Source organism: Chenopodium album, chromosome 21, assembly GCF_948465745.1.
Source record: "Chenopodium album chromosome 21, dcCheAlbu1.1, whole genome shotgun sequence".
Classification (NCBI taxonomy): domain Eukaryota; kingdom Viridiplantae; phylum Streptophyta; class Magnoliopsida; order Caryophyllales; family Amaranthaceae; genus Chenopodium; species Chenopodium album.
In genome coordinates this window covers 33,369,793-33,386,733 of record NC_137854.1, presented here as the reverse complement: position 1 = coordinate 33,386,733, position 16,941 = coordinate 33,369,793, and the positions used below count along the sequence as shown (strand labels likewise).

The 16,941-nt window shown below is 38.4% G+C and overlaps 2 protein-coding genes across 3 annotated transcripts; one reads left to right on the top strand and one right to left on the bottom strand.

Annotated features, from left to right (window-relative positions):
- Positions 1–5,131: 5,131 nt before the first annotated feature.
- LOC145602587 (protein PTST homolog 2, chloroplastic-like) lies at positions 5,132–11,366 on the top strand. Its single transcript, XM_081658768.1, has 8 exons — positions 5,132–5,972; positions 6,346–6,515; positions 6,899–7,066; positions 7,170–7,405; positions 9,509–9,654; positions 10,181–10,328; positions 10,763–10,831; positions 10,992–11,366. Exons 1-8 carry the CDS (start codon positions 5,392–5,394, stop codon positions 11,085–11,087), a joined length of 1,614 nt encoding a protein of 537 aa, XP_081514894.1. The 5' UTR covers positions 5,132–5,391; the 3' UTR covers positions 11,088–11,366.
- Positions 11,367–11,470: 104 nt separating this feature from the next.
- Positions 11,471–15,093, bottom strand: LOC145602589 (ultraviolet-B receptor UVR8-like). Of its 2 annotated transcripts, none has more exons than XM_081658770.1 (8): positions 14,785–15,093; positions 14,520–14,675; positions 13,585–13,743; positions 13,179–13,346; positions 12,948–13,079; positions 12,766–12,852; positions 12,239–12,328; positions 11,471–12,151 (listed from the first exon to the last, which is right to left on the bottom strand). In XM_081658770.1, the coding sequence occupies exons 1-8, from the start codon at positions 15,065–15,067 to the stop codon at positions 11,991–11,993; spliced, it is 1,236 nt and encodes a 411-aa protein (XP_081514896.1). In that variant the 5' UTR covers positions 15,068–15,093; the 3' UTR covers positions 11,471–11,990. The 2 variants fall into 2 exon arrangements, with proteins under 2 accessions (XP_081514896.1, XP_081514897.1); XM_081658771.1 differs by having other exon boundaries at positions 12,015–12,151; positions 12,235–12,328.
- Between the last annotated feature and the right edge of the window lie 1,848 nt (positions 15,094–16,941).

Sequence of the window (16,941 nt, the reverse complement as noted above, 5' to 3'; positions counted from 1 at the left end):
TGAGATGAAGTTTGGATCATGGAACTGTAGGGATCTTTGGCAAGCGGACTCCTCTAAAGTTACTTATATTATATCTTTAGTCTGCTCGTGTGGTTTAGATGTTTTATTTATGATGGAAACTATGGTTTCTGTAGATATTGCTGAAAAAACGTTGTCTGGTGTTCCTTTTTCAAGATTTTGTGGTACAGATTTAATTAGTTTGGGTGGTGGTTTGGTTTTGTTGTGGTTTTCCCCGCTTCAAATAGTTCTTATTTTTTATTACTTCAAATTTCATCTCATGTAAAATACATATGGGTCGGGGTCTGTAATAAAATATGTGGTGTTTGTATGGGGTGCCCCATGCCGTTGACCGGCCTCAAATTTGGTTTGCTCTTTCGAATATTTTGTTTTCAAACTCCCGCTTGGTTTTATTAGGGGATTTTAACCAGGTGGAACTTTTAACGGATAAAGTGGGTGGTTCTACTTCTATACATGGTGACGCGGGTGCATGGAAATTGGTGGAGGAAGTTGAAGACATGCCACGTGTTGTGACACGTAGTCAAGCTAAACTCCTTGGTGGTCACCTCTCGGGGTTAACTACCATCAACCTTGAGTAAGTTTTGTTTTCTTATAACAAAGCTCCAAGGATTCCGTGTGTTAGCCAAGAAAGAAATTTATCAATGTATGATTCATCTACTTCATTCATCCATATCTCCTTCATTACAAAGAATTTTTATGTGATTCAAGTTGGAGGTGAAAGTAGAGTTCAAGAGCTTTCCAACAACAGGTCACATGCCAAATTTGAGCAAGAAATGAAGAAGTTATGAACGTTTGAAGTTGAGTTGTCTAGGCAGTCGCGAGGAGCCTAGGAGGAGCGCCCGCTCCTATGGGTATCTTTTGATATTCCAAAAGTGAGGAGCACCCGCTCCTACCCTTTAGAGCAGTCGCTCCTGAATGCCTTGTTTCGAGCGAACGACTTCCTTTCTTTTGTGCTTCTTTTACTATCTTTTAATCTTGGCCTTTCATTTATAATCCAAGGGGTGTAATTTAAGAACTTTAGGGTTGTTTGTAAGGCCTTTAAATAGGGATAAACTTTCTTTTGGGGAGGAGCTTTGCTTAATTTTGAAATCAATGAGATTTTCTCTCTAGCCATAACCTTTGTAATTATTTGCTTTCTTTGTGATTGCTACTTTGTAATCTTTGTGGTTACACCTTAATCCTAGCTTTACTTTGTGTTGGCTTTGATTAAGAACCCCTATTTCATATATCTTGGTGATTGTTGAGATAGGTTTATCTTGTTTTGTTGATTTAAAATTGTTGTTACTTGATTTTTCCCCCTCTTTTCTTGGTTTTCTTAGTTATTTCATATCACCTGGTCGTCATGAATTCATGGACTGGCTCTTACAATCAGGTGTATTGGAAGTTCCATTTTCAGGGCTAGAGTTTACTTGGACAAATAATCGTTCTGAAGTTGACTCAACTTTTGAGCCCCTGGATAAGGCTTATGTGACTTCTTCTCGGTTTCAAGAGTATCCAGATACAAATAATTCACCATCCTATTCTGTTTTCAGATCATGCTGCTATTATTCTATCTGACTCAGCTGAGGATAGTAGAGTTCATCGACCTTATAGGATAGAAAATTGGTGTTTGTCGGCAAAGGACGTATACTCTATAGTTGACTCTTTAGTTTCAATCGTCGTCGTTGGTTCTCTCTTATTTTCTCTGTCATGGAAGTTATCTCTCATTAAGGAACGTCTGTTAGTTTGGTGCACCTCTCATAAAAGATTGTAGGGTATTGGTTGGAAGAATCTAGTTGTGTCTATTGGTCAGGTGGTCTCTACTTTGCTTACTCAAGTTGGTCAATGTCTTTTTCTCACTATGAGGGAAGAAAAGGTTGTGGAGGCTCAGGCTGCCTTTATGTTTTGGCGTCAGCATACGAAGGTTAATTGGGATGCCAATGGAGAGAGCCGTTCTCGTCTCCTTTTCTCTTTCAGTCTCGTCATCGTCGTAATGAGATTCACAGCTTGAAGTCCTTAGATGGTTCTTAGGTAACGGATCCTATGGGTATTAAGTCTGTGGTGCTCCCGTTTTTATACCGTCCAAGGATTTGTATACCATCCAAGGGTCCTCTCTAGTGTCAGACTCTTCTTGGTGGGATCAGATTCACCTACCCTCTTTTTCCTCTGAACAACAAAAGAAGTTGTTAATTCCCTTTTCAGCTTTGGAAATTAAGGATGCCATGTTTAGTATTGATGATAATAAGACTCCAAGACCGGATGGTTTTACGTCGGCTTTAATTAAGATTCATTGGCAATTGGTTGGTTCTTTTGTGGTAGGAGTAGTTCAGTATTTTTTTTACTCATCACGGCTATATGTTGAAAGAGTGGAATCGTACTTTCTAAACCCTGCTTCCTAAAATTGACAGTCTGAAGCTTGTTACGCAGTTTCATCCTATTGGATGGTCTTTGTAATGTTCTTTACAAGTGCATCGCCAAATGTATTACTGGTCGGCTCAGTCTTGTCTTACCTTCTTTGGTTTCTAATTGCTAGAATGCTTTTAATCAAGAACGTCTTATGTCAGACAATGCTCTAATCGCCCATGAACTTCTCTCGTTCATGAATGCTTTAAGGGCTAAGAAACGGTTTTATGTTGCTTTGAAATTGGACATGAACAAGGCCTATGATCGGGTTCGCTGGGAATTTTTACTTCATGTTTTAAAAGTTTTTGGCTTTACTCCTTATTGGATTCATATTATACACCAGTGCATCTGTACAGTCTCTTATCAGGTGTTGGTCACTGGGGATCCGTCTCCAACCTTTCATCCACTACAGTGCGGTCTTCGATAGGATGATCCGCTTTCTTCATCCTTGTTTGTTCTATGTATGGAAGTTCTTTCAGCCATGTTGCGCAGTGCGGAGGAGCAGTCATTAATCAAAGGCATTTGTATTTTGCGGGGAGCACCTTCTATTTCACATTTTTTCTTTGCGGACAATTCCCTATTGTTCTTCTAAGTGTCTCCATTTGCTTGTGATAATCTGATGGGCCTTCTTTCGGATTTTTGTTGTATGTCTGGTCAGATGGTCAATATGCAGAAGTCCTTTGTTAAATTAGTCAGAACACCCCTTCAGATTATCAGGATTATTTGGCTTGTAGTTAGAGGCTTCAATCTAGGGACTCTTTGGATTCTTATTTGGGATTGCCGTTTAACTTGGGCAGGAATAAGGTTTCGAAGTTCCGTTTCGTGGTGGATAAAGTGTCAAAGGGTCTTTCTGATTTCGCTTCTCTTCGGCTTTCTTTTGCGGCTAAGTTGGTGATTATCAATTCAGTTCAACCATATTTTGTCTGTGTTTCAGATCCCCTCCTCGATTTGTCAACAAGTTGATCGAATGCTTGCTCGTTTCTGGTGGCGTTCCTCAAGTTCGTCTAGAGGGATGGTCATTCGCTCTTCTTCTCTACTTCATCTTCCTAAAGGCTTAGCTTTAATTCTGCCCTGCTTGCCAAGCAGAGTTGGCGTATATATCAGCATCCTCAGCTCTTAGTTTAGCGTGTGTTATCGGCAAAGTATTCCTCCCTTCAGCCTTTCTAGCATAATCGAGTTTCATGGCCTACATGGGGTTGTCGAGGTCTTTTGACTGGTATGTCCACCCTAGCTCTAGAGATTGCGTGGAAAGTAGGTTCGGGGACTCGGGTTTGTCTTCTAGAGGATATTTGGGCCCCTAGCGGCCTGTTTCCTTCAACTCTGGTCTGAGTGAGTTAGATATTCCGACCCATGTTTCTTTAATTATTAATCCGCGTTCATACGCTTGGGATACTTCTTAGGTCCATCGGTTTTTCGACAATATTACGTCTTCGCGTATTTTGTCTGCTGACCGCCCTAAGAAACTGATGGATGATTTTGTTCATTGAAAATTTACACGTGATGGTCAGTTTTCCACTAAATCGGCTTATGCATTATTGATTCGTCAGTCTATGGCGTCAGTGGCTAGTGATCCAGTTCCGACTTCGTGGTGGAAATGCTTTTAGAGAATGCCAATTATGTCCAAATTGAGGATGTTTTGCTGGAAACTGCTTCATGATGCTTTACCTCTATCTGCTACTTTGCATTCCCGGGGACTTCTTGTTAACCCCGTTTTGTGTTCTTTGTCATGATCACTTGGAAACGACGTCGCATTTATTTTGGAATTGTTTGTTTGTTTCTCATCTCTTGAAGACTGGCCCCTTAGGACTCCAGAGTACTTCTTTTTTTTTTTTACCCAATAGAGTACTACTTTAAGTGTACACTCATTTACTCACTGGTTCACTAAGCCGATTTTTAGTTATGGGAAGTCTTGAAATTGGCATAGTCTAGCCACTTTGGTCCCTCTCTTGTGGGCTATTTGGCTTACTCGTAATCAAATGTGTTTAGGCAGGCAGTCTGGTTTCCTGCTTTAGTTCTTCATAATTCTGCAGAATAGGGTTTGCATAGTTCGAGGGCTATTACGCTTTCTAGCCCTATTTCGTCCTTTCGGCGACGTCAGCTTCCTTGTCCCCCTCCTGTTACATCTAGGTGTTTACACGACTCTGAGTCTGGTAATGCAGATTGTTGTATAATCTTTGATGGTGCTTGGAATAGTCGTGATCAGACTGCAAGGGCAGGTTGGATTTTAAGAGAGGAGCTTTCCCCTACAGTTTTGGGTGGGTGTGCTCGAGCCCGTCAGACTTTGTCAGCTTTACAGTCGAAATTACAGGCTTGCCTATGGGCTCTCCAAGCTGCTAGACGAAAAGGTTTTTTGAGTCCTCTACTGTCTACTTTATACAGACAGCACGGCTCTGGATTTCATGTTATGTTGTTTGTGTTCGGATGATATTTCTTGTATTTGGTTGTTGGGAGCTATCAGAGATATTTTGTTACAATTTTGATTCTTGCTGAAATCATAATATTTCTCGTCTCTAAGTTGCTCCAGCTCATTGGTTGACTGCTCGAACTCGTCAATGCCGTTTTCTAAAGAAAATTAAAAAAAAAATAAATAAATAAAAAATAAAAAAAGTACCTTTTTATGGTAAAAGAAAATTTACATTTTCATTTTTTAATAAAAGAAATTTGAGGATGAACAACATCATTACATCAACTAATTGCAATGCAACCAAAATCTGACAAATTATAGATTCTGATTACACAACCAATCTCAAGAAATCCTTCTTCTTTTTCTCTCGCACATTGGGAGAGGGAAAGAAGAGAGAGAAACATCGTTTTTCTTGACATATCAAAATCTTTAATTTGCGAGCTTTGGTCCTCTAAACTGGGTTGTCGTTTATCTGGGTATATTTCCAGTGAAGCTTTCGTTCATTTATGATCTGAATCTTACAATCTTAATTGTAAGGATAGCTTGTAAAATATTGCATACAAGGTGTTCGACGAAATGCCTGAACGATGGTCTCACTCATTGTAGCAGCTTCTTCTGGAAATTTAACGCTTTTTTCTCATCAACCCATTTCGTATTTGAACTCACCCAGCTGTTTTCCTGTTGTTTTTGTGGTCAATCCATTGAAACGAGAACACCCACTTCGTTCCATGACCAAACAATTCAAGCAGAAGAAACTGCTGAATCGGTTCTTCTTTGAGTTTTCTGGGGTTGTAAGAAAGTGCAAGAATTGGGAAGTTGAAGGTGACCCAGCTTTAGAGCTTGAACTATTGGAATTCATGAAAAATTCCAAGAAACCCCAGAAATTTCCTAGCAAAAAGGAGTTGATTGACGCAGGGAGGGTGGATTTGCTTGATGCAATAATGGAGAAAGGTGGGTGGATGACAGTAGGTTGGGAGGATGAAGATGAAAATGGGATTAGTGAAAATGGGTTAGCTAGAAAAATAGAGGTAGTCCTGGAAAAGAAGGGTAAAATTGGTTCTGCAAATGAGGAAAGAAGAGGGTCAGATGCTAATGGAGAAAGGTCTTTTGAAGGGACTTCCTTTTTGGGCAATTTTTCGCCGGCGCCTTCGTCTTCTGGTCGATCACTGTGAGGACATTCTTCCTGTTTTGCACTTTTTGATTTTTTTTAACTTTGGTTTATGCTCTAACCCACTGCTGAATTTCACCTACAAAAAGTCACTTTCAATTTTATGCTTATTTTCCATATGAAAACTATGTATTTTGGTGTTTATTAATTATAAATCACCTAAAAAACTAATTTTAGGTTCTCTAAAATGTAATCTGATTTTGAGGATGGGTAATTGTACGATCTGTTATCAATATCTGTTGGAGGGGTCAGTCATTAACGTCTGAAATCGGCAAGAACAAGTTTTTATTATGCAGGGTTTTGTCATATAGATTGAGAGATAAGAGAGCTAGAGACATATTGCAATAGTCCTAATGTAAAGCTTTGTTTGCAGAGAACTGGCCACAGAAGATGAGAGCGGGGTTGAGGGTATATTGAATCGATTGGAGAGGCAAAGAAACCTGAGTTTTGGTTTCAAGTTGGGGAAGAATGGTACTAATGTAGATAACTTCAATGGAGGTGCTGGTGACCTTAATCAATCCAAGGGAATAAGGAAGGATGTGGGTGAGTTGACTTTGTTTCTAATCCTGCTCCGTTTTAGCCAATTGATGTTCTTATTGATGTTTTCAATTAGATAGAACTCGGACTAGTTATTAAATCCTCTGTTTCCTTGCTTTTGAATATCTCAATTTCTGATCCAGTATCATTTAATGTATGAATTCATTATTCCATTTAGAGATGCTTTATGTTGGAAGGAGTTGGTGGATGGCAGGTTTTTACGGGGGTCAAAGGGTGGAGGTGGAGTCTTTCATTGCCTGAAAATGTTTACCTTAATCTATCATGTGACATTTGCATGGTTGATCTGTATATTGCATTTTGAATGTCATTTGTTGTTCTGTAAAAGCTGTTAAACTATCACGTGACATGTAGTTTTTACGTTGTAAAAGACAGTAGCCATCCTCAAAGAAGTGAACCTGCATCACTGAGCCAAGATAGACGTCTGATCAGTGGCAATGGGTTGAATAGATCATATTCCAATAGATTAAGTATGAAGGCAGATGCATGGAGATCATGGAGTATTCAGAGGGCTGGCTTTTCAGAGACAGAATTTCAAGGTACTGTTATCCTTTAGCCCAGCAGGGCTGCTATTACTCTAGATTTGTACTGTGTTAATCAACCTCTATAGTTACTAAAATCCTCTTCTCCAATTAAGCTCAGCTGGTGAAATTGACTTCGGCAAAAATTCTAAACGAGGTACAGTGGATAAGTTCATGGGTGAAATAGGTGCAGTGGCTAATGATTTTAGGGGAGTTCAAGGCGAGACTAAAAATTCAGATCCTAACTATAGAGATATTACACAAGGTGAACTGAAAACTCATCTTCAGCATCTTGAAGGGGAACTTTCATCAGTACTTCAGTCATTAAGGTCAAACACCATCGACACTTCTGGAAAGGTATGGTTTATGACTACTTTGACCTTGTGTTACATATTACATCAAAGGTCTTGGAAGTTCATCCATGGAATGCCACGGATACTGTATACATGTAGACCTTTGGTTGTGTAGGACTTTATTGTAAAACTTCAACAAGGGCTTATCTTTTGGGTTTCTTCCCCAATTGTGTTTATCTAGGGACCCTCAATTTTACTTGCTTCCCATTTTTAGTAAATCATACCAGTTACACTGCAAAGCTTGCATTCAGGTAGATATCTTGCTCTCTGTTCTTTCACAAAACCTCTTTAGTAGTATAGACTATAGAGTATCGACCTGTTAGAGGTAAGGCTGCCCACATGGAAATATTCCTGAAACTCAATCTACAGCTGGATCGATATTGGCGCGCTCTCTTTGTATTGATTTGTTGGAATTTGATATGAAAGTTGCATGCTATTTTAGAAAGAAGGGAGGTGGGGGTGGGGAGTATTCAAATTTTGGCTTTTGCCAGCTTTATGAGTCTGAAATAGTAATTAAAAAACGTATTCAGTCAATTAATATCTAGATGTGGCAGGTTCTCTGATAATAATTGTAACTTTGTTTAGGTAGAGTTTGGTGTTAATAATTGAGCTATTAATTTAGGTTCATATATCAGAGTTGGACCCCTTCCCAAAAATAGAAAAGTAAAGTCACTTATCTTTCAAAGCTGGATTAACCATATGCAATCACAATTCTGTAGGGTGTGAGCTAAGAACAACAAATTAAAAATCCAGCTCCATTCTTTTGGCTCCATGTCCAATCTGCTTTCTTTCGACTCCTCTTTCCTTCAATTTAAATGTTGTAAATTCGTCACAATTTTTGTATTCAGTGATGACAGCCTTCTGCCATCAGTCATTTAATAAGACAGACTGCTTTATACTGCCCCATAATTATTTCTTTTTAATACTGTTCTAATATCAAGAACGGTAATCTACACACACTAAGGTAAGAGGGTTTCAGATTAGGGGTGAAGATTGTAAGAAAAATAAATAAATTAATAGAATCCATTTTTCCTATTTCTTCTCAATTTTCCACAATTGGTGGTCAGCTTACCTCCCCCCCTTTATTTTCCTTACTTTCGTCTGATGGCCATACCTTGCTTGTGCTCATATGCCTTTCAACTTTATAATTTTTTAAAAAGTAAATCGTCTTACCATTATAAGACCAACTTATAGGTGGGTTGGGCCAAGGTGAGAGAGACATTGGGATAGGGTCATGTATTGCCAATCTTGCAATGAGTCACAGATGTGGTCGCATGATGGTTAGACTTACACAAAGGTTTTTCTTTAGCTTTTACTTGCCCCTCTTATCTTAAAACCTTCATCCTCCTTTCCACCCTCCTTTGTTTCTCCTTTCCCCTACTGAGAGCTTCAATATATTCTTCTAACCATTGAATCAACTTATGTATTCATATTGGAGAATGGCTAGATTGAATCTGTTAGAAAATTATGTAAAAGGGTAGTAACTTTCAGCTTTGGGATACAGAGAACTGGATAAAAAATAATCTCATTAAGTAGTCCTCTAATTTTTATTTGGTGTATTGTTAAACACTCGTCAATTGCCTTTTAGCCACTTTAGGGTCTACAGGAAACAACCTCTTATGATAACCATTGCTCATATGTTTCTTGGGTTTATGTAGCTTGTTTGATGATTAGATGAATCTCTTTGCTATGCTATCCCAAACCATATACTCTTAAACACTCCTCAAATGCCATATTTGTTGGGTGCTTCATGAGAGGGACTTGATTGTACTAGTATATCACTATATTGATTGATGAGGGTAGAAGTTGGCTATACTTTTCAACACTTTGCCAACCTTAGGGTATAGCAACACATACATATTTCATAACTGATGAGGACTGTCCATATCAAAAAGAGCTATCTCTCTATCTCTGCTATCTCTCTCTCTCTCTCTCTCTCTCTCTCTCTCTCTCTCTCTCTAGGCTGCACTAGGAGTCGTAGGATCTCTATCCTTAGGGTTCCAATGTTGACATTAAATCAAATGCCGTAAAACTTTCAAGGGCTTGTATTGATACATTTACCGAATTATTTTAGTTTCTGAAATCTCCTATCTGAATTTCATATCAGGCAAGGGAGGATCTATCCGAAGACTTGAGGCAACTTTCTGATGTTTCAGAGTTCCAGGAAAATGAAATGATGAATGCGCAGGACAAGTTGAGGACACTACGTGCGAAGCTAGCAGTATTAGAAGGGAAGATGTCACTAGCAATAATGTGAGCCTGGTCTTCCAACTTTTTGTCTGTTTGTTTGTTTGTTTGTTTGTTTGTTTTGTTTTGATTCTTTTGAATTTCCTTTACCTTTTGTTTTCTGACTGGTGCTTGGTGAGTACTTAACTATGGACGTAATGATCTTAGAATTAGAATAAAGCAGAAAAGCACATATGTTTCTCATGGGGAATCTGTCTTATATACCTGAATTTCTTGTTTTGTCAGTGCGCCATTAGATGGTGTCATCTCAAATTGATTATAACCTAAAACAAACATTCTTGGATTCAACTCTATCCTGCTAGAAACTTTTCCTACTAATTAACATTGTGTTATAGTGTAGCCGTCATTCCATGCCTCAGATGTGATCTGGTCAACAATGAGCCAATGAGTTACCATCATACTATTATATTGAACTGCAGTATGTACCTTGTAAACTAACATCATTGTTTGTGGCCTTTTTTCTTCTCTTTTGCTCTTTCTTGTATGCTTAATAACCAAATCTAATATTGCTTTATTGGTTTCTTAACTTCAGAGATGCTCAGAATATATTAGACAAGAAGCAAAAAAGGATTAATGATGCTCGCAGAGCTCTCCAACTTCTTCGAACTACCTGCATAGTTTGGCCTAATTCTGGATCAGAGGTGCTACTAGCTGGCTCCTTTGATGGATGGGCTACTCAGGTATGGGTTTATACTCTTAAAAAGTCAATTCTCTAACAGATTGATTTTTTAGTGCAACATGGAAACTTTCATTAAGAAGAATCAGCTAGACTGTCGAGATGTCTAAATAAAAATGGTGCTTTTATGAATAAACTTCAATTGGCATACATGACTACATAATCATTATGACTGACTGAAATTACGTGTATAGCATTCAGTGAAATGTAATGTAAATATGCTATATTCATTGGCATCAGGTGATAACAGTCGAAGTCATAATCTGTGAAATGTAAATATCTCTCAGAGAGTAAATTGCTAATATCAGTCAATCTGAAGTAGCAGCACTATATACCTTAATGCTTGAATAGCTTTGCATGTATACTCTTTTAGCATGAATGCTGACACACTTTTTTTTTTTTTTTTGTTAAACTAATTTTTTTGCAAATGCATCACAGAGGAAGATGACAAGGTCAAGTACAGGCATTTTTTCTTTGTGCTTGAAGTTGTATCCCGGCAAATACGAGGTTGAGATCTCTACAGTTCAAATGTTTCAGGCTCTTTCTCCCCTGCACCCTCCCCCACCCACAACCCCACCCCCCTCCCACCCCAAAAAAAAAATGAAGGGGAAGATTCAAGCAAATCTTGACTAATTGTCTGCATCTTTTTTCTAATTGTACATCACAGATAAAGTTCATTGTTGATGGTGTCTGGCAAGTTGACCCCCTTCGTCCGATAGTAAACAACAATGGGTTCGAGAACAATCTTCTTACAATAGCTTGAAGTTGCGGATTGAAAGAGCTAGGATAGCAATTGGTCTGAGGATCAGTGATTTCTTTTGACGAAAGCGCTGATGTTGATGCACGTATATCTATAGTTGATGCAAATACTAACAAGACTTTTGCAGCCATCCTGTAGGAAATAGCCTCCGTGCTTGTACAGTTTACCATTCACGGCATTTCTTCCTTTAGGAGATAGCTTCCATGCTTGTACATTTTACCATTCATGGTATTTCTTCCTTGGGACAAGTTATACCAGAATTTTCCCATCTTTGCCAATCAATATTCCACCTTATGCCCTAATTGTATTTATTCATTATGATATTATTTATTTCCTGCTGATATTATTCAATGTACATATGTATGATTGATCTTCCAAATAATATAAATCTCATTAATACATAGGCTTCGCGCACAGATGATAAACAAGACAACATAACTCGAGGCAATTCTAGAACTAAATTCCACATACTTAACTTGGTGGAGGTTATATGTTGCCTGTATAGCTATAAACTCCTTGCAATGAGTACACAGTTTAAGTTAACTGAGCGCCAAAATATACTTCTCAAGAACAACTTTCGGTTTGATAAAGGAAGTTGTACGTCCTCTGTTTTTTGTTAACTGAACATCAAGTCTACTTCTCAAGAACACCTAGATCCTGATGAATACAGGTTGCCAAAGTAGCAAAAATAGCACTTAATTGCCGAGTACATTTTTTTTAACACTTGCTTCGTATTTAGTATAAATATGCTTAATCATCCATCGTAATTCAGGGTTGTTTACCAAAGGATCATCTTCTATTTCCCACCTTAATCCTCGTCATTGCAGTGGCTAAGAAAGATCTTCTAGACTACATTGACATCGGTAATATGTGTGCTATGATTATAAATCACCAAGTTCTTCAAGTCTAAATATTCAGAGCGAACGTGAACCCACTTCCACAATAAACACTTGACATCAGATTGTTATCTTCTGGTAGAACAAGTTGGGGGACAATGTGATCGCTAGTACTTCCCAAACCAAGCTGACCATGTTCACCCCAACCCCAAGTGTATAATTGTCCATCATCTGTTGTTGCAAAACAAAAGAAAGTTTCAACTCAAGGTGAATTGCAGAGTAATAGAGTGAGTTTCATGAAATAAAAAGTAAACCTGCCTGTCAGTATAACAGAATGTTCAGCTCCAGCTGCAATTTGCACAACTTTCTTCCCATCTAGACCAGTTACTTTTGACAAATTGGGTTCACCTGAAAACAGAGTTCACGTAAAGAATTTTTAAATTGCAGTACCAGTGAAACAAAGAGAAAGAACAGGAAGACGGGAAAGTGGAAGCTTGGAATTTTTGTAAGACTTAAGCACTTTCAAATCACAGTAGCATGCCAACATCCAATTCACAAATTGAAATAGTATATCCTGTACGTCACATACAAAGTAAACAGTTTAACCAAATGTACTGTATCTTCTCCGAGAAGTCCAATTCACAAATTGTCTAGCATGTCAATTTGGGAAACAACTAGATATAGGAGCTCTTTGAGGATTTTACTGTATCAAACAGAGGTTCAAGTGAAGCAAAATATAAACTTCGGTGAAATTTCAAGCCAGAAATTGAAAACAAAAAGGAAATTTGGGTTCTTTCTTATTATCAAAATCCAGGATTTTATGCAGAAAACATTAATCGCATTACCAGATGAATTATGAAGGTGAATCATCTTTTGAGGTTCGCTGAGCATTCCATGGTGACTGCCTCCAAGCATAAAGACTTCTCCTTCACCTATTAATTAGAACATACAGTTGTTAGTCATTAGTGTTACAAACCTCACATTTAGCAAGTAGCAGATCAAATTACAAAAGAAGCTCATATTTTACTTGTTAATACCAAGGCATGATTCCAACCAAGAGCAGCTTGCTTGAAGCTCAAAGATGAACACAGAGACTGAGGGATACAAATATTTGAACTGCTACTAAAACTTCTTCCCCATGTGTACAGACGGCCACTGGCTTTTAAGATCAAAATAGTGTAATCAGAAGTTTCTTCATCCAAGTGTTTCCCCAAGTTTCTACATCCCATATTAATATGAAGAAGACACATCTTCTCACCTGACAATGCAGCACTTTGATCTCCGTTTGCAAGAATGGCCACCACTTCAGCATGTTCCAATCCAGAACATGTCTTGGGAATACTTACCGACTTTATTTTATCTTCAGATACACCCAATTGACCACGCTTGCCGGAACCAAATCCATACACCTTGTCTCCCAAATTACCTGCATAAATTTATATCACTTTTTATGGGTTTAAATAATTCTAATATACCAAGGATGATTAGATACAGGGTACATAATCTAGATTTTCACTTCTTTAGAAACTAGTCACAACTTCAATAAGTTGCTAGCAGATAAACAGGAGACATGGAGAATCTTATTATTAAGACCACACAATATAATGTTTAGCCAATAAAAGACTTTAAGCTTGCATTGGATGAGATTAAGCTTCGAAAATTACCTTTTATTAGTACCAATGAATGTCGCATGCCACAGGCTATCTGTTCTACATGCTTAGAGTTGAAAAATGAAACTTCCTTCGGGGAACTGCAGGACTGATGATCACCATGGCCCAGCTGACCAAATGAGCCATCCCCACAAGTGAAGAGGCGCCCAGCATCTAACATAGTCAGTTTTTGGTGCCAATACAGCAATATATAATGACAATTTTCACCTCACAGTTAGTTATGAATCTAATATCAAGAGTCCACATCTTTAAAAGAATACTCCAAAATTATAGCTTATGTTAATATATCTAATTGTTTCACCTTAAGTTCTAGAGTCAAATGCTCAATACTCTTGGCATATTTTCTGATACTTGGATATTTTTTTGTGCTCAATACTTGTGAGAATTCATGTAATATACACACAAATACTCATTTGTTGTATACAGCTGTGAATTATTGACAAGCCAAAATCTCATATTAAATACAGTATTATACAAGCATGCATGATTGGCTCTATCAAGCAACTTCTCAATTGAACTTCAAATTCCACTACATCACAATTCACACATACATATCAAATTACATGAGTACAAAGACTAAAATCACATAACACACACATATTATCAAGTCAATTCCTATAAGCACAAAAAAAACGTAAATTTACATTACATACTTGTGATAGTCCATATGGTATGCACAACAGTCTACAATTACTCATCAGTAGATTATCACATATTCACATAAATATGAATCATCAGCAAGTCGAATTATTGAATAGTCAGATTGAATACTAACACAAGCATGCCTGATCAATAGAATTGCAACTAACATAACACACATTTACAAATTCCAATCATACAAAACACACATTTGATATTTACAAACAAACAAATTTGGATTTAAATTAACATAAAACACAAGAAAAGCTTAAAAAAAAAAAAAAAGAAACCTGAAACAAAACCAGAGTGATTCCAACCAGCAGAAACATGAGAAATGTTGAAATTTGTCAATGAATCCACAAGCTTAGGGTACAAGCAATTAGGCATAATCTGACCAAGTCCCAATTGCCCAGATGCTCCTCTACCCCAACTCAGGACCTTCCCACCTGCAAACCAACATCAAATCATAATTACCAAAATACCCTTCAATTGAAAACCCTACAAAATTGCAGAAACAGATGAAAAAAGATTGGATTTTTATTCATGGTTTTGTACCAGAAGTGAGAGCAACGACATGGGCACCACCGCAAGAAAGGAGAGAGATTTGACCAAAAGAAGAGAGAGAATTGGAGAGGTTGATGAGAGGTTGAGGGGTAAGTTCGTCTTTTAAACTCCCAGTACCAAGTTGTCCTTCTGTTCCTGCTCCCCAACTCCATAACTCTTGCTGTTTGAGTTCTTTTGTCTGCTTATGTGTTGTTTCTGTTGCATTTTCTCTTTCTTGTTCTTCTTCTTCGTTGATTTCTTTTTGTTTTTTGACAGCTTTTTCTTGTTCCTCCATTGCTGCTTGCCTGCTTTCTAAAAACTTGTTGAGTTGTTCTATTAGAGGGTATTTGTAATTTTGGCCTTTTGAGAGAGTAAGTAATGGGTATTTTGGGAATTTCATGGTAAAAAAAAGGAGAATTTTTGAAAAGTTGTTTAAAATTATTGTACAGGAATATAATGTTCCAAGTAGGTACTCGTACGGTAGCATGGGTGAGCAAAAATCCAGGGTACTCTGAAAACTAGAATCAAAATCCAAGGTACTCTGAAAACTAGAATTTGTACAAAAGCTTTCGATTTCGTAGTAAAATTAATAACTTGTTACAATAGATTTCGATTTAGGTTCTCAATTTTTTGGATCCGAAATCTATATTCCGATTTTTTTTTAGTTGCAACTTTGGAATATTTTATCTCTCTCATAAATACCCAAAAAATAGGAGGTAGTATAAAGAGAGATACCCTAAATTGAAACCCGAACGTGCAAGTTTCTTTTCCTGTTCTCATTAATAGGGTACCGTGCTAATATCCTCCATTCAACCTTTTATACCTTTAACTATATAAAACTGATATTGTAAAGCATATACGAAGTACCAAAATGAACAAAATAGCCTTTGGTAGCTTTAGTTTTCATCATATATACTACGCAGGCCATATTAAGTGAAACTAACAAGACCTAATGTTCCAGGTGTGGATCCAAGGGTTCTGCTGGGTGAGCTAGGCCCCGTCGACAACCTACACAAGGCAATACACGTAAACTGCCCTCGGGGGTGGCTCGAAGAACCCCCCTCCGGTGCCTAAGTTAGAAAGTATTAGAGAGAGAAAGTGTACTTATAGATATGTAGAGAGTGTAATAACTTATGTGTCTAACCTCTTTTCCGTTGTACTTTACCCTCTATTTATAAGTCTACGATCTCCTTTGTGGAGAGTTCAACCTGGTCAGCTCTACGGGTTGACTCTATCGGGCTGGTGAGCCCCCCCTCATAGTTGCTCTCTCGGCCATGAGTGCGCACCCTGGGAGCTGGGCGATAGTTCAGCGGGAGCTATCCTATACAACTAGCCCCTCAAGAGGTGGTATGAGGTCACTCATGCCGACTCTAATTTGCGTGGTGGAATCTTCCCAACTGAGCCAGCTGGAAGGAATAGCTCAGTAGGAGCTATCCCCTACAACTAGCCCCTCAAGAGATGGCGTGAGGTCATTCATGCCAGCTATTATGAGCGTGTGGCCTTATCGGCTGTGGCTCAACGGGTCGTCTGGCTGAATTACCCTACGCACTCCCAGCCCCTCAAGCCTCCAGGTTGTTTACGCGACCTGGAGGTTTGGGAGGTCAGGTCGTAATTCAGATGATGGTGCTATTGTATTGTTGGACCTGTACGATTGTTCTGTTCTTGCCTCCTGGGCACACATCTTGTCGTGGCCTACTAAGACTGTGGGGAGAGATTTTGATCACTCCCGCTGAAGTCTGAGAAATGACGAGCTTGCGGAGAGGAATTTCAATCACTCCCGCTGAAGTCTGAGAAATGACGAGCTTGCGGAGAGGAATTTCGATCACTCCCGTTGAAGTGCTTGTGCTTCCTTTGTTGTTTTCCTTTTGGAACAGTATTTGCATGAGTGGGACACGTGTCGGTGATCGGGGCCGTTAGTTTCGATTTTACTGAAGTGACATGGTAGTTTGGCTTTATTTCATGCCCAACCGCCCATTTACTTCGTATTAAATTCACTGTCCCCCTTTACTCATTTCTTTTCTTTTCCTCATTTTTTCATCTTCCTCTCTTTTTTACTTTATTTCAAAAACTTCGCTCTTCATTTTCTTCTTCAGACGTCTGTGCTCTTCCATCGGTGTGGTAAGTTTTTGCTTTCCTTGCCTTTGTTTTTGCCTCAATTTTTCTGCCATA

What these genes read in the sequence shown, in the direction of transcription:
- LOC145602587 (XM_081658768.1), top strand. Translation starts at nt 5,392, where the DNA reads ATGGTCTCACTCATTGTAGCAGCTTCTTCTGGAAATTTAACGCTTTTT. An exon ending in GGGAATAAGGAAGGATGTGG is followed by an intron (nt 6,516 to 6,898) that starts GTGAGTTGACTT and finishes ACGTTGTAAAAG; the next exon opens with ACAGTAGCCATCCTCAAAGA. An exon ending in AAGATGTCACTAGCAATAAT is followed by an intron (nt 9,655 to 10,180) that starts GTGAGCCTGGTC and finishes TCTTAACTTCAG; the next exon opens with AGATGCTCAGAATATATTAG.
- LOC145602589 (XM_081658770.1), bottom strand. Translation starts at nt 15,067, where the DNA reads ATGGAGGAACAAGAAAAAGCTGTCAAAAAACAAAAAGAAATCAACGAA. An exon ending in TCAAAGTGCTGCATTGTCAG is followed by an intron (nt 13,080 to 13,178) that starts GTGAGAAGATGT and finishes TGATCTTAAAAG; the next exon opens with CCAGTGGCCGTCTGTACACA. An exon ending in TCATGCCTTGGTATTAACAA is followed by an intron (nt 12,853 to 12,947) that starts GTAAAATATGAG and finishes TCTAATTAATAG; the next exon opens with GTGAAGGAGAAGTCTTTATG.